The sequence below is a fragment of the Urocitellus parryii genome, chromosome 3, assembly GCF_045843805.1.
Source record: "Urocitellus parryii isolate mUroPar1 chromosome 3, mUroPar1.hap1, whole genome shotgun sequence".
NCBI classification, from domain to species: Eukaryota; Metazoa; Chordata; class Mammalia; order Rodentia; family Sciuridae; genus Urocitellus; species Urocitellus parryii.
In genome coordinates, this window is record NC_135533.1 from 90532653 (window position 1) to 90556684 (window position 24032).

The following is a 24032-nucleotide window of genomic DNA, read 5'->3' on the forward strand; positions in this document are numbered from 1 at the left end:
GGGAGCTGGTTATCCTCATTCCCTCTAGGTTTTCACATCCCCATTGTCTCCTCCCACCTCTCCTCCCATGGTATTCCTGTGTCTCCTTCCTAAGCGAACCTTCTTCTCCCTGATGTTTTCTTCCTTTACCAAGTATTTCAACCCAGCTCTGTTGTGTTTGACATGGATACTTTTTTCTTTTTTACAATTTTTTTCTTTTTTATTATAGATTTATAGTTATACATAGTAATTGGGTTCATCACAACAGACTCATATATGCATGGATATCAATTTCAGTGATCTCCCCTCTTTTCCCTGCCCTTTTTCCCTCCCATCTTCCTTTCCCTCTCCCATTCTCCTTCCTCTACTCTACTAGACTTGCTTTCACGTGTCTCTTAATTTATATTTCATTCATTCTTTATGTTATCTTATTCTTTCCTTTCCTTTTCCTTTATTTTACTCCAGCTTCTGCATATGAGAGAACACATTTGACCTTTGAATTTCTGAGTTTGGCTTATTTCACTTAGCATGATATTCTCCATTTCCATCCATTTACCAGCAAACTCCATAAATGAAATTTTTTACTGCTGAGTAGAAGTCCATTGTGTGTGTGTGTGTATACTATATTGTTGTATAGTGCTAATTTTAGATCTTTTTAGAAAATACCAATGAATGAGAAAGCTGGTGGTTTCATCCCAAGTTTTTTGAGGAATCTCCATAACTGCTTTCCAGAGTGTTGTACTAGTCTGTAGTCCCACCAACAATATTCAAATGAAACTTTCTCTCCCCAACCTAGCCAGCATTTCTTATTGTTCATATTATTGATATTGACATTCTGACTGGAGCAAGATGAAACCTTAATGTAGTTTTGATTTGCATTTCCCAGATTGCTAGAGATATCAAACATTTTTTCTTTTCTCTCTCTCTTTGGTACCAAGGATTGAACCAAGATCCACTTAATCACTGAGCTTTATCCATAGCCCTTTTTCTTTTTTATTTTAAAGCAGGGTCTTGCCAAGTTTCATAGGGACTTGATAAGTTGCTGAGCCTGGATTTGAATGTTTGATCCTCTTGTCTTCAGCCTCCCAAGCTGGCTTACAAGCATGCACCACCACAACTGGGTTGAATATATTTTCATATATTTGTTGGCCATTTGTGTTTCTTCTTTTGAGAAGTTTCTTTTTAGTTATATCTTTTACCCATTTGTTGATTGGGTTATTTTTTTATGTGTTTGTGTGTGTGTTAGGTTTTTTGAGTTCTTACTTTATTCTGGATTTTAATTCCCTATCAGAGGGGTAACTGGTCAAGATTTTCTCCCATTCTATAGGCTCTCTCTTCATGCTCTTAATCATTTCCTTTTCTATGTAGAAGCTTTTTAGTTTGATGGCATCCTACTTATTGAATCTTGATTTTATTTCTTGCACTTTGGGGGTCTTGTTAATGAAGTTGGTGTTAGCATCTATATGATGGAGTTTTCTTCTAATAGTTCTAAAGTTTCTAGTATTTTCTAAGACTTTGATCTATTTCAATTTGAGTTTTGTGCAGGATGAGAGATAGGGGTCTGGTTTCATTTTTTAATTGACATAATTTTGAAATTGTTTTTATAGCTTAATTTTAGGCATATGGCTCCATGTCTCCTTTCTGTTTATAAAGCTTGGTTTGAAAAAGGGAAGTGCAGGATGTATAGGAGGTAAGAAAGAAACTAAAAGAAACTGTTGGGAAGGGCTGCTATGTTCCATCCTCAAAGGAAGTACAGCTGGGATCCCTCTGAGGTGTTTCAGAGTTGGAAGGTAGTACCATACCTTGGATAAAATCCATCCTTTTATTGCCAAAAAACTGCAAGATGAAAATGAAGGTAAATGTGAATAATTCAAAGTAATGTTTAAACTTTGAGGATATTTCACCTTTTCTGGAATTAGAGATTTATGCTTGTAAAGAGGGAGGAATTTGAAATGTTTATGTTACCAAAGTGTAAAAAACATTGTCCAGTTGTTTATCTAATCTTTCATTGAGCTTGCTTTTAAAAACACATTTAGATTTGAAGTAGCCTGGGAAAAATAAACTGTTCCAGGCCATAACTTGATGCCCCAGTGGAAATAAGATGGATCTTTTTTCATTCGTTTTGAAAAATTTCCCAAGCAGACAGATGTCTTTGTACCTTCCTTTACAGAGCCTTCATCCACAAATAAGTATTATCAAGAACCAGAATTACAAGTGCTCTGTTGCTTCTTTTTAACTTTAGCTCCTACAAAAATTACTGCCAGGATCTTATTTCTTTTCTGGGCTGGACATTTTGTTGTTACACCTACTCAGTCTCAAAAGTTCTCTCCATGTGTTGTCACCCAGTAAGATCCGTTTCTTAGAGATATATATCAGCTAAAGCAAAGAGAAACTTTATTGAAAGGTTCTTTGTGAAAACCTGTTTTGGTTCACAGAGAAGCCAGGTGGAATTAGGAGTAGGAACACAAGGTTCTATACTATATTTTGTTGTGTTTACTTCCTAAACTCCTAGTGGAAAGACATAATATTATGTAAAAAATGCTTTCCATTGTTTCGTCTAATCTGTCAGGCTAAATTTATTCATTCAAGTCAATAAGTAATTATTGTGTATCTATTGTGTGCCAAGAACTATTCTCTGGCTTTGAGATCCTTGCCATTTTGTAGTTCTTTATTCTTCCAGGGCATTATGGTTTGGATGTGAGGTGTTCCCCAAAATCTCATGTTTGAGACAATGCAAGAAGGTTCAGAGGAGAAATGATTGATTTAACCCAGTCAGTGAATTAATTCCCTGATAAGAATTAACTGAGTGGTAACTGGAAGCAGGTAGAATGTGGCTGGAGGAAGTGGTTCATTGGGGGTGTGGCTGTGGGGTATATATTTTGTATCTGGAGAGTGGAATATCTCTCCCTCTGCTCTGATCATAATATGAGCTGGTTCCCTCTTCCACACTCTTCTGCCATTATGTCGTGTCTCATCTTGAACCTCAAGGAATGGAGCCTGCTGTCTCTGGACTGAGACCTCTGAAACCATAAGCCACTAAATAAACCTTTCCTCCTCTACAGTAGTTCTGATGGGGTCCTTTCATCACAGTGGCAAAACAAAACAAAACAAAAAAGCTGACTGAAACATAAGAGGAGAAAATAAATAATAAACATGATAAGTAAACATAAGTGGAAATACTGTGTGAGAGGAATAAGGGAGTTCACAATGACCCCAAGAGGTTTGGCTTGAGCAGCTGGAAAGATGGAATTGAGATGGTAAAGGCTATGGGTGGGACAGATTTGTGGGGAAGAACAGAAATAAAGTTTGGAACATATTGAGTTTGAGATGCTGTTAGATATCCAAGTAGAGATATTAGGTAGGTAGTTGGCTATCCAAGCCTGGAGTTTGGGAGAGAAATCTGGGCTGGAGTTATAAAGTTACAGGTTTCCAGCATGAAAATATTATTCAAAGCCATGATGCTGGATAAGGTCACCAAGGAAATAAGTTTAGAAAAGAGATGAGGACAAAACCCTGAGAGCTGGATATTCTAATTTTTAGGAGGTTTGGGAAAAGAGAAGGAACTAGCAAAGAATAATGAGATCGAGCATGTAGTGAATTAAGAGGAGAATCAGGAGGATGTGGTATCCTAGAAATAAGGTAAAAAAGAGATTCAAGGAAGACAGATGATCAGCAATGTCAAATGCTGCTTTTAGGCCAAGTAAGTTGGGAGCTGAGAAGTGTCCAGTAGATTTAGCAATGTGGAGGTCATTGTTATCTCAAGCAACTTCTGTGCAAAGGTAGGAACCAAGGGTAGGCTGAAATGGATGAGAGATGCTGAAATGTTGAAAACTTCCAATACTGATCACTCTTGGGAAGAGTTTTGCTTCCAAGAAGAGCAAAGAAATAGTGGAAGATGCTGGCAGGAAAGTAGTATCAAGAAATGGTAGGGCTGGAGTTGTGGCTTGGTGGTAGAGCACTTGCCTGGCATGTGTGAGACACTGGGTTCAATCCTTAGCACCACATAAAAATAAATAAGTAAATAAATGAAATAAAGGTATTTTGTCCATCTACAACTAAGAAAATTTTTTTAAAGAGATGGTAAATTTTGTTACTGATATGATGTTTACTGTTGTCTTTTATTATTGATCTAGACCCCAATCTTTGCTCTATTTACCAAGCTATTATGTCTTTTGAGCACTGTTTTGTTTTGTTGGCAGATCAGATAACCAATTGAGATTTTTTCTTGACTAACTAACCCAGCACTTCATTTTCCTGGAGCTATAGCTGCTGCTTCTTGCCTTCTTAAAATTCACTACCCTCAGTCTCTTTAGCTCCCCAGCTCCTCTTACAAGGGAATGGCAGGGTGATGATGGTACTGTGATAATATTCATGTGCTACCTGCTAGGAACCTGGCACTGTTTGAAGTGTTTGATATCATTAACTCATTCAGTCTTTACACTTACTCACTGAGCTGGGTACATTTATTTTCTGCATTTTACAAACAAGGAAACTGAGGCAGTTGTTTCTTTAAAAAAAAAAAAAAGCTAATAACAGTATAACTAGCATTAAAATTCTGTCAACCCCACTCCAGAGGTCATGCTCTTTGAAGCAACTGGAGAATTTTCAAAACAAGCTGATACCTAGAGAGATTTTATTTTACACATAATAAGTTAGGTTTTTTGAGAAACAACATTGGTCATTTCTTCAGATTTACTAGCCTGTACATTAGTGGGCTGTATCCAGCCCACAATCCTGGAATGATGTGGTGGAACATTCTTTAGTGATGACTTTTTTTAAAAAAGGCTGTATTTCCTCAAGTTTCATGAATTCCTTTACAAGTCAACAAGCATATATTATGCACCCACTCTTTCATAAGAAAAAAAAATTAACTCCTTAACTTTATGTGTTTATGTTCCAATGGGAAGCTTATTTGTTTATCATACAAGCTATAGAATCACCTGAAAACAAAACAGAAAAGGTTATATATGTAGACATATAATTTTGCTATTTTTTTTCAAAGTGTCTTTAAAATTTCTATATCTTTAGAGGTGAGGTGTAAACCAAACCATTCTTTGTTAAGTGTTACTTCTTAAAATGCTGGTAAGCAGTTGCCCCTGAATCCTTCATTAATAATCCCTTCCTTTTCCAGAAGGACTTGCCAACACCCATAAAATATTCACTGGGAGAATTAAAGTCATATAAAAATAATTGGTGTTTGCTTCCTTCAAGGCATACATTGAAATACATTGCTCTGTTTCTCTGTTCCTTGGCTGCTTCCTATGTTTAGTAACACTAGGTCAGCAGACTTCCTCCTTTAAGGTTCATCTGCTGGCCACTTCCATTTCCCATGAGAAAGCAAACCTACCACTGTTTTACCTTTTTATCCTAATGTTTCTTCCATTGATGTCATATTAGCATGCAGGCTTGCAATTAACAGTAGTAAAGGCACTACTGGTAAACAGAAAATAAACAATGTGATTATACACCACCACCACCAATACCACCACCATAATCATCATCATCAGGGTCCTTTTAAAATTCCTGTTGTGATCTCAGAAGAGCTGTTTTCTGTGATAGCAGAATATCAGTGATTTCCTCTTTAAAAGACTGAATTATTTTCAGTGCCTCATTGACAGCTTCACTCTTGGCCACGGGTCCAACTATAAACATTCTACCACTGGCCTGCTTGCCATCCTCAACTTTTGCCTGAGCAATTTTTAGAAAATCACATATAAATCTGTGGTGTCCTCATGACTTGCAGTTTTATATGTATCTGGCTATAACTGCTATGAGGGGGTGAGTACTATAATTTATAGTTCATATTTCTTGGGGGGCTTTTTCTGTGCCAGGTGTTGTGCTAAAACCCATTAAAAGCATTAATTTAACCCTCATCTCTTGGAAAGTAGATAATGTATTTTCTGCATTTAAGGGAAAAGAAACCAAGACCCAGACTCCTGTGACTTTGCTCCAGGCAGTATGTGCCATGTCCCCTTTATGAATGTCCCTTTCCATGATCAGTGGTTCAGTTTGTCATCCTTTTCTGCAAAATATGGCATTGCTTAAAGGGCTATCCTACCCACACAGCACTAGATAACAGTTGCCTTGGAAAGATCCGTAGTGTTCACTGCATTTCCTCATCGGATGTAAAAGACCTTGGTGCAGCACTGGCTCTCCAGAGCTCTCATGATTTCTCTTTCCCTTACCCTGTTTGTCAGCCAGTGACCCAGCTGAACTCAAAGTTTCATAATCACCACCTAGACTCTGTCATTATTAAAAACAACACAAGTTGGTCAAGATTATGGCTTTTAATTAGGTTGTGGAAAGAAACTCAAGTTAAAGAAATGTTGCCAGGATCACTGGGGAATTAATAGCCACTTGATGCAAGAGGGAAGCTGTGAGGAACACTAGTTCTCTTATTATGTGGTGTCCAGGCAAAGCAGAGTTATGCTCTTACTATTTTTTTTCTTTCTTTCTTTCTTTCTTTTTTTTTAAAATTATTATTGCAGAACTATTGGCTTCCTTTCTTTCTCAACTGTAACTCTAATGTTTTATTTGTGCGTGTGTACTTTGAGAGAGTCTTGGTCTCTGAAGAGGGAGTTAGGAGAGGAAAGTATTTGAAATGGAAATGTTTTAAAATTATGTCTCTTTCCAGTTGTACATTGGATTTCCTTAAGATTTAGAAACAAAATGGCAATTGAAAACCACAGCTACTTTCTTTTTGAACTATGCTGTACTTATCAGCATAGAAAAGATCTAATTGAAAGACAACAGATTTTGCTTTTCATGGCAGAGGGCTCCACACATTGATTAGGTGGCAAAGAAAAGAAAATGTTAACTTACTCTTCTTCACCTTTTACAATGACTGGGTAAGGCGATTGTGTTTCTGTTTGGAGGGTATAATGGCCTTGCAATCGTGTGTGAAAGCATTGTGATTAGAGACTGTAATAAAATAGTGAGTATTTTTTTTAAGTTTCCATGTTTATGTTCTTACTGGGTGTGTGTCTTTCCAAGCGCTCCAGGTTAAGAACTAAATGTGTTAGAAAAACAGATGTAACACAAATAAATGAGAGAGTTCTCATTTCCTTCAGTGAACAGAGCTCCAAGTTCCTGAGCAATAATTTAGTAGAACCTTCTTGCCATATCAGAAGTTGTGTTGACCCAGCTTCTTTTCCCTGACTTCTGTTGTATTAGAACTGATTAACAATCAATAGGGCCAGGCAGCCGTGTACCAACATGTGCTAGAGGTCATTGTGCACCAATACAGTGTGGAGATCACTCTTGCCAACAATTAATTGGGGAATTCACTTTATGAAGCCCTGTTTACAGACTGACATCTGGAGAAATTCTTAACCTGGATTCATTCCAATCTGTAGGATTTATAGACTGTGCTTGCTCTTTTGTAAATAGGACTCTCTTTCTGCTTGGTACATTCTGTTTACATAATTATCAATGGATGAAAATGACAATGTTCCTGAAATTTCTTAGTCCTCTCTACCAAATAGACCTAAATTCTAACCAGCAGTCCAGCTATAATACTTGGACTTCTATTGTTATTCAAGTTGTGGAAACATCTTAATGCCAGGAGCACCCTACTCTCTTAAATCCAGACTCCCTGACTGGAGCCCTTATGCCTTAAGGGACTGAATGTTCAGCCTTTATGGGGGTTTTAAAACTTGTTGAGACACATGCTAGACCTCTTAAAATGTATTAGACTCCCTTTCATTCACACAGTTGGTCTTTGCTATGAGGTGTGAAATGGAAATATTTTCAAACATAGGGTGCATGCATAGTCTTGAACATGTTTTAATTCTCACCGTGTCGGGGGGATCAAAGTTGATTATTAAGCAGCGGACTAAGCTCCAAACATTCCCCAGAGCTTCACATTGAACACCCACTGCAGTGGCCTTCACCTGCCTCCCTATGGCTAACCAAGATTACTGTTGCCAGCAGATCAGCTTCTGTCAATGTGATCAGCTTGGTTTCTGCAAATACAGGGAGAAAGAAAAGTGGTAGAGTAGATTTAAAAGGAATATAGATAAACAAATATTGCATATTAGAACTGGAAACCTAAGGCTGTATAGAAAGGTACATTTTTCTACTGTTCATAAATGGTAAAATTATACCAGGTCAGGAGTGGTAAGTCCCTCTCCTCATTACACACAGTGAAAGGTAGAATGGAAGTGGAGGTGAGAGAGATGGACATATGTCCTCCAATCCCATCTCAAGAGTAGTTGCAGCTTCATATGAGATCAACCTGATTGTCCATGCTGTGGTAGGAACACAGGAACAAAGGACTGGATTACCCAGGACTATATCTCTAAGACATGCTTTGATTAGGTCTGTGATTTTGTATTCATTAACCATCTCCTATAAATGAGTTTTTCTGGAAGGCATCTGTTCAGTAAACACCTTAAAAACCCAGTTTCATAGAAATGTTGACTGTCCGAACTGACCCATGTACATAGAACATTCTCTGTCTGTCTGTCTCTCTCACTCACACAGACACACACCATTAGTTAAAAAAATTCCAACAAACATAGCTTTACCAATTGTGGTGTTCTTTAAAAAAATGTTAAGTCCAGGTAAGGAACAGATGGGCCCTTTAGTCTGAAGTCCAGGTTGGAAAAAGAGAGGTTAAGGAGGATTGATCAGAAGAAGTGCAGCTACACTCTCTCTTCAGAGCTTTTTTCTTTTTGTCTCTACCATAGCCCTTGTTTAAGTCCTTATCTGTGCTTATGCATAATTCTTTCTGATTGTATCTCTTATTCTGGTTTATATTTTTCTAACTACTAATATGTTTTGTATGTTTAATGCATCATCATCTACACCTTTAGTAAGACATCTCAAATGTCTTGCATAGAAGTGTATACACAGAAAAATTATATATATTGATGATTTATTCTTTCCCTTCCCCTTTCCCTTTTCATCCTCTGTTCCTCCCTGTTTTCTATCCCCCTCCTTCCTTTCATTCTTCCATTTTGCCAAAAAGTTCCTAAATACTCAGCCAAAAGTACTAACCGGATCCTTGATTTTCTATAGCTTACATTATTCTAGGGTTAGAAAAAATACATTTGAAATGATGAGAAAAATGAAGAGTGGAGGATTCTACACTTATTCATGGGGAATACTTTCCGAGACCCCCAATGGATGCCTGAAACCATCAAGAGTACTAAACTCTATTACTAAGCACTTACATAGATTGTAACTTTAGCAGCTTGAGGTACAACAGCAAACTGCCACTGATTTCTTTTCCTTCTTCACTATTTAATAGTGAGAATATTCATTTTTACTGTAGATCTTAATAATCTCAGCATATGGTTTTTTCTTTCCTCATTAAATCAAGAACTTCTACCTTTTTACTTTAAAGAAATATTTCATAGCTTCTCTTTTTCACATCCAATCTGCTGCCATCACTACTCTTGCACTTTGAACAATAAAATAAGAGATATTTGTATACAAACACTGCAGTACTGCCAGTGGATCTGATAACCAAGGTGGCTACTGAGGGTAGGTAGCATATATAGCATGGATATTCTGGAACAAAGAATGGTTCAGATCATGGGTTGGAGCAGGATAGCATGAGATTTGTATCATACTTCTCTGAATGATGTACAATTTAAAATGTATGAATTATTTATTTCTGAAATTTTCCATTAAGTATTTTTAGATTGCAGTTGACCTGGGGTAACTGAAACAATGTAAAATGAAGTATTGGATAAGGGAGGGACTATTATACCTCTGTGCATATGTATGAACAGAGACACACACACACACACTCACAGAGAGAGAGAGAGAGAGAGAGAGAGAGAGAATAAAACTTTCCAAATGAATATATTTACAGAAAATGTCTGAGGAAGCTTCTTCATATTTGAGTGTGATATTCATTGCAAAGCACCCATTCTCTACACCTCACATGAATTATAAAACTTTGAAATGAGTTCTGATGTTAACTTCATAAAACATGTTATTGTGTGAGTCAGCTTTATGTTGCTGTGACCAAAATATACAATAAGACCAACTTAGAAGAGGAAACATTTATTTGGGGCTCACAGTTTCAGAGGTTCAGTTCTTGGTTGGCTGATTCCATCACTTTGGGCCTGAACAAGGCAGAACATCATGGTAGAAGGGCAGTGCCAGAGGAAAGCTGCTCACCTCATGGCAGCCAGGCAGCAGAGAGAGGGCAAGGGGTTGCAGTGCAGATGAGCCACCAGCCATGCCCCACTGCCCACAGTTATCACCCAGTCATTCCATTGAACTAGGATGAACTGCATAGGTTACAGCTTTCACAATTTGATCATTTTGCCTCTAAACATTCCTGCATTAACATAGGAGAGATACCTCATCTCCAAAGCATAATGTCCTATCAAGTAAATCTTGATTAAAAGAAGAATGTCACTGGTGTATATTTTTGAGGTTTCTGCTGTTTGTAATTCTTAGTATCAATTCAGGCCATGAAGACAGAAGATTATTTGGTTGGCAAGTCATTTGTGATTCTCTAAAAGTATTTTCTTGTCTGATTACTCTTAAAAATATGAATGTTTTCTCCTCCCTAAAGGAGTGGAACACTCCCATCCATACAACCAGTTGATTGTGAAGTCACTGTTGCAAGAAAACAAATGAGCAGTCTTTAAATCACCCAGAAAACAGCTTGCAGCCCTCTGGACTTTCTGTATTATTGAAAGGAAGCACTAGTTAAGATAGCCAAATTGCAAGCAAATAACTATTAAGATCTTCCTGGAGAAAAAGGAGATCCTGAGAAAGCTCTAATGGCATCAGCTCTGAGTCTCTGACTTGATATCTACTAAATGCAGGTGATTGAACTAAAATTAGGTTCTTTGATTCCACAGAAAGGTACAACAAGGGCATCTATGCTAAGAAAATTAATAGAAGGTAGAGAGTGAAAAGGTATATTATGTGCTGAGCACAGTGCCAGCATACATGATTTCATGGAATACTCAAAATTGGTGTCATCCTGATTCCCTTCTTACACATGGGGTAACTGATTACATGCCCTAGCTCCTACAGCTAGATCCAGCCAGAGCACTGCTGTGTGAACTTGAACTTGTGCTTTGCCTCTGTCCCTTTCAGTAACCTCTCTATTCACTGCCTGCTTAGTTTTACTTTTGATAGAAGATGAGAGAAACACTTGGAGATCATCCTAAAATATTGAAAACCTCAATAATTTGAAAAGAAACCTCCCTTTAAAATATTTCTTCAGTCTAATCATAAGAAAAAAAATCAGACAAACTCCAACAGAAGGGCTTCCTGTAATATCCCTCACAAATCCTCCTCAAAACCATCAAGGCCATCAAAATCAAAGTCTTAGAAACTGTCCCAAAACTAAGGGAACAAAGAATATGACAACCCATGCTATGCTACTCTGGAAAGCATCCTGAAACAAAAAAAGGACATTAGATAGAAATGAAGAAAATCTGAGTAAACTCTGGACTTTAATAATAACTTGTCAATATTAGCTTATTAATGTAACATATGTACCATACTAATGAAAGAAGTTAATAATAGGGAAGCTGCAGAGGACATATGGGAATGCTCTGTACTCAATCTGCTAAATTCTGCACAATTACAATTGTTACAAAAACTAAAATCTGCCCAACCAAAAAAGAGCATTTGTTGAATTGGGCAAACAATAATATTTTAAAACTTATTATAGTAACACTGTAAGATATTCTAGTAGTAGTGTTATAAAACAAGACATACAGCACTATTCAGTGCCTCATGGAATTCTTAGAATTAGGATATGCAGAGCAGCTTTCCATAAGTCAGGATTGGCAAACTACTTAGGCCTTTGCGCCATATCTGACCCACCGCTTGTTTGGGTAAATAAAGTTTTATTGAAACACGGCCAATGCCTAATCACATTTACACATTTACTATGACTGCTTTTGGACCACTAGGGCAAAACTGGATTGTGGCACCAGAAACTGGATGGTGCAGAGCTTAAATAATATCTATTCTCTGAACAAACTGCTGGTTTAGGCTGAGTGAAGTAGTTTAGTTGGGCCCCAGAATCCCCCTGGATTAGAATCAAATATTAAAGGCAGATAAAGTAGCAGGAGAGATATTGAGTATGGCTTGAGTGAGGTGGAACAGCCATCTCCTGTGGTAGCTACATGTGTAAGGTTTGCAGGCACCCTCCTCTCTGCTGCAGAGCTGTGGCTTAGCTCCGGGGTCTATCAGTCTGTGTGAACCCTACCTTTCCAGAACCCCACCCGAAGAACTTTATCTTGGCCTGTTTATCCTACTCTTCTTTTGGTATTCCTGACTTGGTCTGACAGTAAATAGTCAGAACTTAATGTGTGTTTTAGTGTTCCAGGCACTATACACATTCATCTGTTTCTCCCTTGTGAAGTAGGCTGCCAAAGTTTTATTTTATAGATAAGGAGATTGAGGCTGATTTCATTGAAATAACTTGCTCAGGAAGGTCACTTTGCTAGTAAATGCTGAGCCATGGTTTGAATCTAGGCTTCAAAGCACAACTTTAAACTGTCTACACCATCCCCACCTTCAGTGTGAGAGAGCTTGCTCACTCTGGCTAATGTGAACCAATTCTTGGATTTCTAGGGATTTTGTGAGTTGTAAAAGAGAGCCATTATTGCAAATTTGATTATGTAAACTTATAAACAAATAAATTATATATATGCATACTCAATGATTTTACTTTCATAATTACTTTACTGTTTCACTAGTGGGTGTGTACTTGAAATTATTTATGTGTGTAGAATAGGAGAAAATACTAAATAGTACTGTACAACTGTGTAACTCTGCCAAGCTCCATATTTGGTGATATCATGTTGGTTGCTTGAAACTGGCTATAATGGGAGTATTTGTACCACAGAAATTGGCAAACACTATAGATTAGGGTTTTTCTTGTTTTTTCCTAGAAGTCCAGCTGTCACACATTTACCAGCACAGTACTGCTTACCTTGCATTCTGACTGATCTTAGTATTCCATATGTCAGCCACATTCATTTCTGCGTGACCTCCAATCTTAACCTTTAAACTCTATACCTCTTACAGTGACATCTACAGCAGCAACCTGAAGGAAGGCCTGAGTTCTTTTTGTTGTTTTTTGTTTTTCTTTTTATGACAATTGATAGAAATTCCTCAGTGTGACTCTCTTGATGATAAAATACGTTCCACTTGTTGAGGAGAAAGTCCACCTATTCTATAATTTGCTTTTGAATATAGAAACAGGTTTGAGGACAGCTTAGAATTCCGCCCCATGCCTGCAAATTCTAGAGTTGTATTATGTTTATGAATTTATGGGGAACTCCTTTTAAGTAAAATTTTCTACTTAAATAATCATCTGACTAGGTGAAGATTTCTATATGTATTAATCAGATTCCCCCAAACAGATTTTCATAACAGGTTTCATTAACACAAATGGTCATGTATATAATTTGTTAAAAATTCAGAATAGATTATGCCGAGTGAAGCTAGCCAATCCCTAAGGAGCAAATGCCGAATGTCTTCTTTGATATAAGGGGGGCGACTCAAAACAGAGCAGGGAGGAAGAGCATGAGAAGAAGATTACCATTAAACAGGGACGGGAGGTGGGAGGGAATGGGAGAGAGAAGGGGAATCGCACGGAAGATGGAAGGAGACCCTCACTGTTATGCAAAATTACATATAAGATGATGTGAGGGGGGAGAGAGAAAAGTGTCATAGTAGAGTGGGTAGAGAGAGGTGATGGGAGGGGAGGGGAAGGGAGGGGGGATAGAAAGGGTAGCAGAATACAATAGACACTAGTATGGCTAGATGTATAAATGTGGCTGTAAAACCAATGTGATACTGCAAACTATACACGTGGAAAAATAAGAATTCATACCCCATTTGAATCAAATGTATGATATGTCAAGATCATTGTAATGTTTTGAACAACTAATAAAAAAAATTCACAATCACAGGCAGCTTGGAAATCCTTTTTAATATCACTGGTGTAGTTTGCAGTTTATAAACAGCTTTGTTCCAATTGCTTCAATGCTGATCATTCACAATTCATAAAACATGCCGCATGTTTTAAAATTTCACATGCAAGGATTAGGTTTCCAGATTACTCCAGAAAAGTTTTTAAAGTAATAATTTAATTACAATAAGACTCTATAATAAAACTACACTTATAACGGCATTCCATGGTGAGAGCACATCCATGTATCTGACTGGGGATGCCAGACCTTTAATGATGCTCTACCTTGTTAAAGAGCTTATAAATAGAGGTGGGTCTCCTATGGTTGTAATCGAGCAGTGGGAACATGAGGTGAGGGGAATAATCCTATAAAATGGGCCCACTATGCTGACCCCCGCACACTTTCTCCTTTAAAAAGCGGGTTATCTGCAGCTCTGCCTGACTTAAGTGGACACGATATGTCACAGTTCTTACTTACTCCTATTATCTGCAGGAGAACTGCAGGCCCAAAATGCTGATAAAAAGAACATGTTACCCCTTCAGGGGGTCTTTTGTGACCCTTGCATAGACCAGATCCTAGCACTCAGGGAGATATGGATAATTCCCCCAACCATAAAATCTGTAAGATCAGGTTCCAGTTAGAACTAGTCAGCATGGGCCTAAGTAACCAAGAGTTGTCATGGCAGTGGGGATTTGAAGGTCTGGTGTCAGTCAACAGTCAAGACCTGGGTGGAACTCTCTGGAAACTCTGGGATCTCAATAAAACTGGAGGGAAGGAGAGGTGTGCCATCCCTCTCTTTTCTATGATGACACACTTTCTCCCTTGAGAGTGTTCCCTTTCCGCTTTCCTATCCCTTTTAATAAATTTATGTCTGTTACTCTAAGCAATATGTCTGAAATCTTTTGGCCTGATTCTAAGAATAAGGGTTTGGAGGAAGGGGTGCCCACACTGCCTCAGCTTCACAGAAGGCCCCAGCTCTGTAACAGTTGCAGCAGTACTGTGAAGGGGGAGCCTAGGCATCCTGTGGTGGTGGGGACAGTGAAGCCAGACTGCTCTAGATACTTGAGTAGAAGAGATGTGGATAAATCGTAAGGAGCCCCTTTTGTTGCCAGGAGTTTACTAGCTATTTGAACCTTAGATAATTAAAAGTTTGATGTATCATTATTTTTAAATCTCAGGTACACCTATCATATTAATGAAAGTAGACCATATCTTATAATTAAGTGCCACTTACCCAAAGACTGGCCTCTGGCTGCAAACATTTGTTACGTGGAATTGAGAATATTTAGAAACTTTTGTAATGATTGATAAGGGGGCTGTTATGACTATTGAATTGAATACTAAAAGATGACAGGTGATACGTTATTATTTCATTTTTCTGGTAATTCCTGAGATTCATTATTAACTATATTTTACAGAAGTACTGATTTTGATCGACAGGAAACTTGAAAAGTTGGTCCTTTTGAGATGTATTGTTAGAGTACAGAGAGCCAAGCTGCAGTTTTATATAGATTTGCTGTGTGACCTTTGGCAGGTAACATAATCTCTCAAATTCATTTAATATGTTGAAACTTTCAAGAAGGCTGATGGTCTGCAGTTCAAGTCAGAGATGCAAGAAATGTCAAAATTATATTTTCTTTAATAGCAAGAATGTGGAAAATTCAGTCTCAATTATTAGTGCCCACCTGCCCCACCCCATCGCTGTCCAGGCAGTCTTATATTGGGGCTTATAAAGTAAGGTCACAGTAACTGCCAACAGTGTTTTTGCCGTAACCCTCGGCAATCTTCAACTCAAGGCTTTCTGTGGCTGAGGATGGGGTTCCTGAGGCTCAGCCCTCCCAGTGTCCCATGCCTCCATCCTCCATGACTCATCAGCTTGGGGACCTGAACTGCTGCCAGCTGAGGTCCCAGCCACCTCTCACCCTTTGAGCTCTGCCCCTTCTACCCCTACCAGATTACCACAGTTCCATCTCTTCAGTGAGACCAGGATGCAGAAAATCAAGGCCAGAGAGTAAAGAAACAGATTACCTACCTACGATGGGGTTATATCCCAGCAAGCCCATTGTAAATTGAAAATATCATCAATGGAAAATGCACTTAATCTGTCCAACCCACCTCACCTCACAGCTGAGCAGCATGTGCACTATCGAGGGTCCATTGTTTCTCCTGTGGGGCTGACTGGGAGCAGGGACTCACTGCCACGCCCAGCATTGAGAGGAGGGACCCGCCTATATAGCACCAGCTGGGGAAAAGGTCCAAACTCAAAATTCCAAGTATAGTTTCTACTGAATTACTTTTGCATCATCATAAAGTTGAATCATCACAACTTGGGACCATCTGTATTTCCAGGCCACTCTTTACCCAATCCCATTCCAAACTGCCCTGAGGCAAGAAAGCACAAAGGGGCCTGGGGAAACTTGAGGGGAAGAGATGATGGTAGAAGGACAAGAGAAGAAAAGCAAATTACTATCAATATGTTTGCAGTTATAAAACGAGGGCAGATGTGGCTCAAGCGGTAGCGCGCTCGCCTGGCATGCGTGAGGCGTGAGGCCCGAGTTCGATCCTCAGCACCACATACCAACAAAGATGTTGTGTCCGCCGAGAACTAAAAAATAAATAAATATTAAAAAAATTCTCTCTCTCTCTCTCTCTCTCTCTCTCACACACACACACACACACACACACACACACTCTCTTTAAAAAAACAACAACAACAACAACAAAAAATGAGGGCAGAGAGTCTGTTCTGGCAGGGTTGCCTGAGGATTGATTGAATTAACATTACAAATGCACAGCAGAGTGCCCAGCACACAGTAGGACCCCAGGACTCTGAGCCCCTTGCCCTCCTGGAGGCCCTTGCCTTATTTCCAGGTCACGAAGTTCCCAGATCCTGGTCGTACCTGCTTGTTGGCTCCTCCTGTGTGTCCACACACCATTTGTGTTTTGATGATCTCATCCAGCTGAGGGTTTTCTTCCCCTTTTCCTTTTCTAGGGTGGGCTCCAAGCCAAGGGCACTTCATCTGGTGTCCATGGGACCCAAGCTATGCTTCCACAGATGGGCTTCAGAGGGTCTCTTGTCAGTTTGGAAGTTTTATGTTTTATTTCTATTCTTTAATCACTTACTCTTAAATTTTTAGCAAATATATATACATATATATATAAAGAAATATATATATATATATATATATATTTCTTTTTACACACACACACACACACACACACACATTTTCTTTTTCTTAGCAAAAATCTCATTGGATATATACTCATCACTCCTTTTCAGCAGATTTAAATCCAAAATGTGTGGAGTGGGGCCTGAAATTCTTCATTTCTAACGGGTCTCAGGTGATCCCTCTGCTACTGGTGTGATGATCTCACACTAGCAAGGCCCAAGAAACCTTCTGACTTCCTGAATTTGCTTTCAGTTGCCCTTTAGCTGCAGTGAGCCTGCATTTTCTGTTTGCAGGGTATCTGGTCATCAGGAACAGTCACACTACTCTGAAGTCTTTATAATTATAAATATTTCCATGCCACAGTAATTTGTTCTCCCAATGTCTTGACCCCTGCATGCATATCATCCCAGTAAACCATGGGTAAAAGCTTTGTTTACAACTAGAGGTGGTTGCCATCCTGTTCAGCACCAGCTGTGGAGCCAGCTTATTCTTACAGAATAAAGAGTGGCTAATCTAGCTTCCAAATTTAATCTTGAAGGCCTGGCTTTAAGAATTTTTTAAGAAAAAAAATTTTTAACAAGAAAGCGGGGCCTGAGGCAAGGATTAAAGTGATGTCAATTTATTTGTGAAGCACAAAGGAAAGTGAACAAGGAAATATGTGAGGTCATGCCAAGTGGTGCACACAGATGACCACTTCTCCCAGAGAGCCAGGAAGAGACTGAGCAGGTATACCCACTCAGCACACAGCACCTTCCTGGAGATCTGCAAAGAGCTGAGATCCTAGAGAGAAAGGCAGGAGGCAATCTGTCTGCACAGCATCTTCTGTTCTCCAATTTCCCATTGGCCAGGAGGCCAGAGCTCACACCACATTGTTCCTGTCGTGCTAGAAATGGCAGGGATTCTTGACCTATGGTGGGTCTCAAGCACTTAGCAACTGCTTAATAGCAATAGTTCTTGTGCCCTGACTAAAAACTTACCATTGCAAAAGAGATTTAAAAATTAACCCTGGTTCTCCTTCCAGGAAGGGTCTTGCCATTTGCAGACAGATCTAGGTGAGTGCTATTATGTTGATAGGTGATTCCAATGTTTCCTATTTGGGCACCTCTTGGGCTACCACTGATTCTCACTTTATGAGTGTGGCAACACCTTTCTCTTTAGTTTCTCTCGGCATCAGTTTCTTGACCTATGGTGGGCAGTCCACCTGCCTGAGGCATCCAAAGAAAGGGGGTCTCATTGTGAGAGGAGGTGACTGGTGGGCCCTGTAGTGGGCATTGACTGAAGTGGGATGTGCTAAGGGAATCTGAGCAGGTGCAACAGTTGGGTCCCAATACAGCACCTGCAGAGTAGAGAGCATCCAGCAGGGCAGCTTGTCATCCCTCTGTACTCAGGACAGTGAAGAAGAATTTACATTAGTTATTAAGGCCACCCATTCTCTGTCTACAGCAACTGACTTTTCTTTTTGTGCCTGCTGTGATAAAGAACTAGGAGTTGCTCTTTAAGTTTTCATACTTTTGTTTTGCCCCAATATTGAATCAGCTCGAGTCAGAGGTGGACATTGCTAACTGCTCTGTGCACTCCTTCCCATTTCACTCCTGAAGATTACTTGTGTGTGAAGGTAGCTGCATGACAATGGCATGCCTGGCCTCCTTCTGTCCCTAGGAGAAGTGACTTGATCTGATTGGTGAGTCTGAAATGAGAAACAGGTCCTTCTTCTTCCTTTTTCCCTTGGGATTAGGGCTCTGTTCATCAGCAAGCACATTCCTTCTTTCCTCTCCTCCCTGTCATTACCTTACAGGTGCCCCCAGCCCCTTCTTCCAATCTCACCCCCTTTCCTTTTCACTCAGTTGGCTGAGTGTAAAGGAGAAAAAGAAAGGGGCTATTTCTTGGGCTTCTCAGCACTACAGAATTATGTGACCTTGGCAGAATACTATAGGCAGGGTCTCAAGCACTTAGCAACTGCTTAATAGCAATAGTTCTTGTGCCCTGACTAAAAACTTACCATTGCAAAAGAGATTTAAAAATTAACCCTGGTTCTCCTTCCAGGAAGGGTCTTGCCATTTGCAGACAGATCTAGGTGAGTGCTATTATGTTGATAGGTGATTCCAATGTTTCCTATTTGGGCACCTCTTGGGCTACCACTGATTCTCACTTTATGAGTGTGGCAACACCTTTCTCTTTAGTTTCTCTCGGCATCAGTTTCTTTTTCAGAGGTGATGCAGAGGGCTGGGTGGTAAGATGTATTTTCCTTCAGACCCGGGATCTTGCCACTTCCCTCTCCTCTGAGTGATGTGGTTTTCCAATCAGTGCTGCCGACACCCTGTCTTTCCTCAGAATGTCATGAGCTTCATAAACCTTCTCAAGCATAAAACCCAACCTGAGCGTTGAGGCTTTGGACTCAGTGTGTGAGTAGCCTATGAAAAAGAAATCACACTTCATTAAAAAGAAGAATGGCTTTGGAGTGAAATGGGTAGGGTGAAGTGTTAGCTCACTTCCAGGAAATGAGGGCACGTTAGTCAGATCAAGTTGCAGACGTCGTCGGGAGATTCTCACATGATTCTGAGTTTCCCATACAAGATTTTGGTGGATAAAGTCAGATGAATTATATCCAATCTTTATAAAGCTCCATGATGCCAGCTCATCCTTAAGTCACCTTAGAATCAAAATCTCCCACATGCAGTTCACAGCTTTGCTGTTGAGTTGTGAAGTGTTGGCGTCTGTGCTGTGAGGTGTTGGGATTCAGGGAGAGAGTCAAATTCCAGAGAAATCACTGTCTTGGGATACCTGCAACTTTCCCTGGCCCAAGGAGGATCCCTTCTCTGGTCCATGTGCATTCATAGTTTCCTATGCTCTGGCATTAAAGGGACTTCCTGCTGAGAGACTGTTATACTATGGATATCACATATGCTATATGTTTTGTCTTCTCTGACTTCAAAAAAAGGATACATTTGAAGACAACACTGTTGCTACTGTTGCCAAGTCATAAGCACTGTAACATGTCTTTGGGGGCAGTAACTCACTCCCAGTATTTTCACCAGAGTAACATTGAAGATAATTCTTTTTGGTCCATTCCTCAAGATTGTTGTCACATCATTTATTACCTTTATGCTTGGTGCGTTCCTAAACTCTGGTCGCTGTGTGGAGAGGCAGATTTTCTTACACATTGCTTAAAATATCATTTGTGTTTTTTACCTAGGTGGCTGTACTCCAATTCCAGAATCAGACCTAGAGGAGAGATCAGTAGAACAAGACTCCACGGAGCTGTTTACCAACCACAGGCACCTCATTGCAGAGACTCCTGTGCCTGGTAAGAGAATGGGTGGCCTTAACAAGTGATAAATCAGGAATAGCAACACTGTTCGATTCGGGCTATATCAGAGAGCTTTTTGCAAAAGTAGTCATTTTCTGACTTCTTGGTTGCTTTTTTGTTTTTGTGTCATCAGTGAGACTTTTACTCTCCCTCTCTTTCTTTTTTTCCAGAAGTTTCAGCTCTCCAAGGAGTTTCAGAATAGTCCACGCAGAGTTGTGTGGCTGAAAGGAAGATGCCTCCCAAGGCCTACCCTATGTGTACTGCATGTTCAGCATAGATGTGGGGCTGGCCCAGGTGCTATGTAAAGCTCACCCCTGGACAGGACACTGAATGGAGATGGGGATGGGGCTTCTCATTATTCTGGAGGACTTGGAATACCATGCAAGTGAGCTGGAAGACAAGATTTGTGTATTCTTGCAAGGAAAGGCTACTACTGTCCTTAGCCATCTATATGCCTATAATCACAGAACATAGCGAGATGATATAGTGTGGAAACAGACTTCATAATACAGAGATCCACAGTCAAAATAATTTGATGTCCCATTTTTTTCATAGAGTTCTTATATAGTAAATGTATCAAACTTAATAAAGCATCTCATTATCAAACAATGTCTTGGAGTTGATTTATAATCAAAGGGCTCTACAAGTGATTTCTCTATATTGATTTTTGAAGGAAATTATAAAGTTTACTATGCCATGGGAAGACTTGAATGGGATTATTTTATACATAAAAGAACCACTGTAGCAGAACTATTGGCTGACTGTTCTGTTAGACTAGAGGTGAAGAGGATAAGTTTTCTAGTATTGTATAAAATTTTTTAAAATATTTTTGAAAACCTAATACATCATCATCCTTCTTTCATTACCCTAAAGGGTGACACCTTTCAAAAATCCAGGTTATAAAAGGATTCACACTCTGTTACAATTAAAATTAAGGTTTTTGTATGTAAAAGATTAAAGTAACTGCATATTTCAAGTGAGAATTACAATTATAAGACTTATTTAGACTAAAATATCCCCGTGCCAGTTTTAGAATGCCTTTCTGTCAGCACAAAGGAAAAAGTGGTTCATGGTTTTTCTATATGTGAAGTGTCAAAAACTGCATTATTTATTATTTCTAGCATCCTTTTGTAGGAAACAACAGAGTTGTACTGTTTTTAATTGTGGAGCATAGGTGTGGACAGCTAGCTTGTGGATGAACTTCACCCAGCATGTGGGGACCAGTACAGAGATGCCATGGTTCTGTGTGTGTCAATAGCTGCAAAAGTATAATACTTCTGATCATCTTTAACAGCTCTGTTCAGAAAGGTCACAGAGAAGTATCTTTCTTCTTGCAAATGTGTTTTTTTTTTCTCTCTCCTCTCTCTCTTTAAATATTTGGTTTCCATGGATATTTTTGTACTGTGAGTATACCATGTGCTCATCTCTGTCCTCCTTTCTCTTTCTTCTTTTCGGGGGCACAGGGTCATGTCCAATGTGCATGTGTCCTTCAATCTCCTTTTTAAATTCAGTTTTTCTCTCTCTGGTTTCTCTGTACCTTGAAAATTTTTTTCTCCATTTATTCCCACAATTCTTTCCCTTCTCTTTTTTATTTTTCTTTCTTTATTTTCTGTGGTATAAAACTAAAAGCATATTGTTTGATGCCTAAAGGCTACAGTGTGCATGAGTGCAATGATTTCTATCTCTTTCAAATTCTTCCTCCATTGTTTTCCATTTTTAAATATAGTCTATGACTGCACTCACTGTTCTATGAGAAAGTGACCACCAATATAAATTCAAAAGACTTCCTTTCTCTTGTTTGGGAGTTTAGGGTGACTTTTGTTACTACAATTACTTGTTAGAGTTTTTACATTGAGAAGTATATTTGTAAATGTGTAGTAAATGTTTCATGGTAATCATTACCATCTTAAAAGTATTAACATAATTACTTGCCCCTATAGTTTGGATCTTAAATGTTCCCCAAGAGCCCAAGTTTAAAGCCTTAGTCCCCAGTCCATGGTGCTATGCAAGAAACTTTAAAAGTGGGGGATAGTGGGAGGAAATTAGGCCACTAGGGACATACTCTTGAAGGAGATGTTGATACCCTAGCCCATCCCTCTTTTCCTTTCCCTTCCCAGCCATGAGGTGAATGAGTTTCCTCTGCCACGTGCTCCCTGCCACGTGCACTGCCTTGACACCAGAAAGCAGCTGCATCAGCTAACTGACTATGGACTGGAACCTCCACAACTGTGATCCAGAATATGTGTTTTTCAAAGTTGATTATCTCAGGTATTTTATTATACTAATAGAAGGCTAACAAACTTGACCAAATATTTTTATCTTTTATTTGAATCACTTTAACACAAAACTCTCAGTATATAATCATACTCAAACATGAATATATTAGATATTAGGTTTATTGACAATGTATCTTGCTAGGAGAAAGAATTTTGAATGTTTTCACCATAAAGAAGTGATAAATGCTTGAGGAGATAAATGTTTAACCTGATTTAAATATTATACAATGTATACATGTATCACAACATGTGATATAGGTACTGTTATCTCTATTTTACCAGGGAAAATACTGAGGTCTGTAGATTTTTTTTTCAATTTTCTCACTTTTTTATTGATTTTATTTTTTAAATACACAACAGAGGAATGTATTACAATTCTTGTTACACATATAGAGCACAATTTTTCATATCTTTGTATAAAGTATGTTCACGCCAATTCATGTCTTTATACATGTACTCATTTTTTTGCATTACAATTCGTATTACACATATATACCACAATTTTTCATATCTCTGTTTGTGAGGTCTGTAGATGTTAAATAATTTATCCAATATCCCCAGTCACTAGGTAGGTGACTGGAGTTTTAATCCAGTCTCATCCCCAAAGCTCAAATACACATTGATAGATAGTTCAAATGTACATTGGTAAAACTACCATAAAGTATATTCTAAAATTGAAGCCTTGTAATGTAAGATAGCTGCACTTCTTTGATTTCTAGGGTGGCTGCCTAATTGAAAAAAAAATGTATATTGGACAATTATATTTTTTCTCTGATGAACTATGTGGTTGTGCTCTTTCCCTTTTTGGGTGGTGGTAGTGATAATTATCTCCTTATTGATTTACCATAGCTTTCCATGTAAAAATGACATAATCTTTGGCTGATCACATGATATAGACATTGTTCTCAAGTTTTCACTTTTCATTTTATTTCACTTTTCATTTTCAAGTTTTCACTTTTCATTTTGATTTTTTAAATACAAGTTTTCTAAATTTTAAGTAGCCAAATCTATTGACCCCTCTGTGGTTTGTGCCTTCAGTGTGAAGTCTAGGGTACCCTGGAGGCTCTCCTGCTTCCCTGTGCCAACCTGAGGTCCTGACAAGGTGGTTTGGTCCTGTGCTATGGCAGGCTTCGATCTCACCCTCCAAAGTGATGCTCTGGTTACATTTGCCACGAAGCTATATTCTCTTCAGCTTTTCTGTCTCTCCTAGTTTTATGTAAAATGCCTTCTAGGTTCACCTGCTCTTTATTACCACTCCTTCACCCTTGGGAGGGTGACCCAAGCAGTAGACACTACACTGCCTTCAAAATCCTTAAGTCTGAGGATTGGGCCCCACCCTTGAGGCTTTCTCTCCTTTGGCATGATCAGTTTTCCCTGAAGATTCCATAGC

General features: G+C 38.9%; 1 protein-coding gene across 2 annotated transcripts in view; it reads left to right on the forward strand.

Moving 5' to 3' along the window:
* Bbs9 (Bardet-Biedl syndrome 9) overlaps positions 1-20874 on the forward strand; it is a 477419-nt gene extending 456545 nt beyond the window's left edge. For both annotated transcript variants that reach the window (XM_077796775.1, XM_026387599.2), the window contains 2 exons: positions 20253-20363; positions 20537-20874. In XM_077796775.1, coding sequence (XP_077652901.1) covers positions 20253-20363; positions 20537-20568 — 143 coding nt within the window. In that variant the 3' untranslated portion in view covers positions 20569-20874. The remainder of the gene's footprint in view (positions 1-20252; positions 20364-20536) is intronic.
* The last annotated feature ends 3158 nt before the right edge of the window (positions 20875-24032 follow it).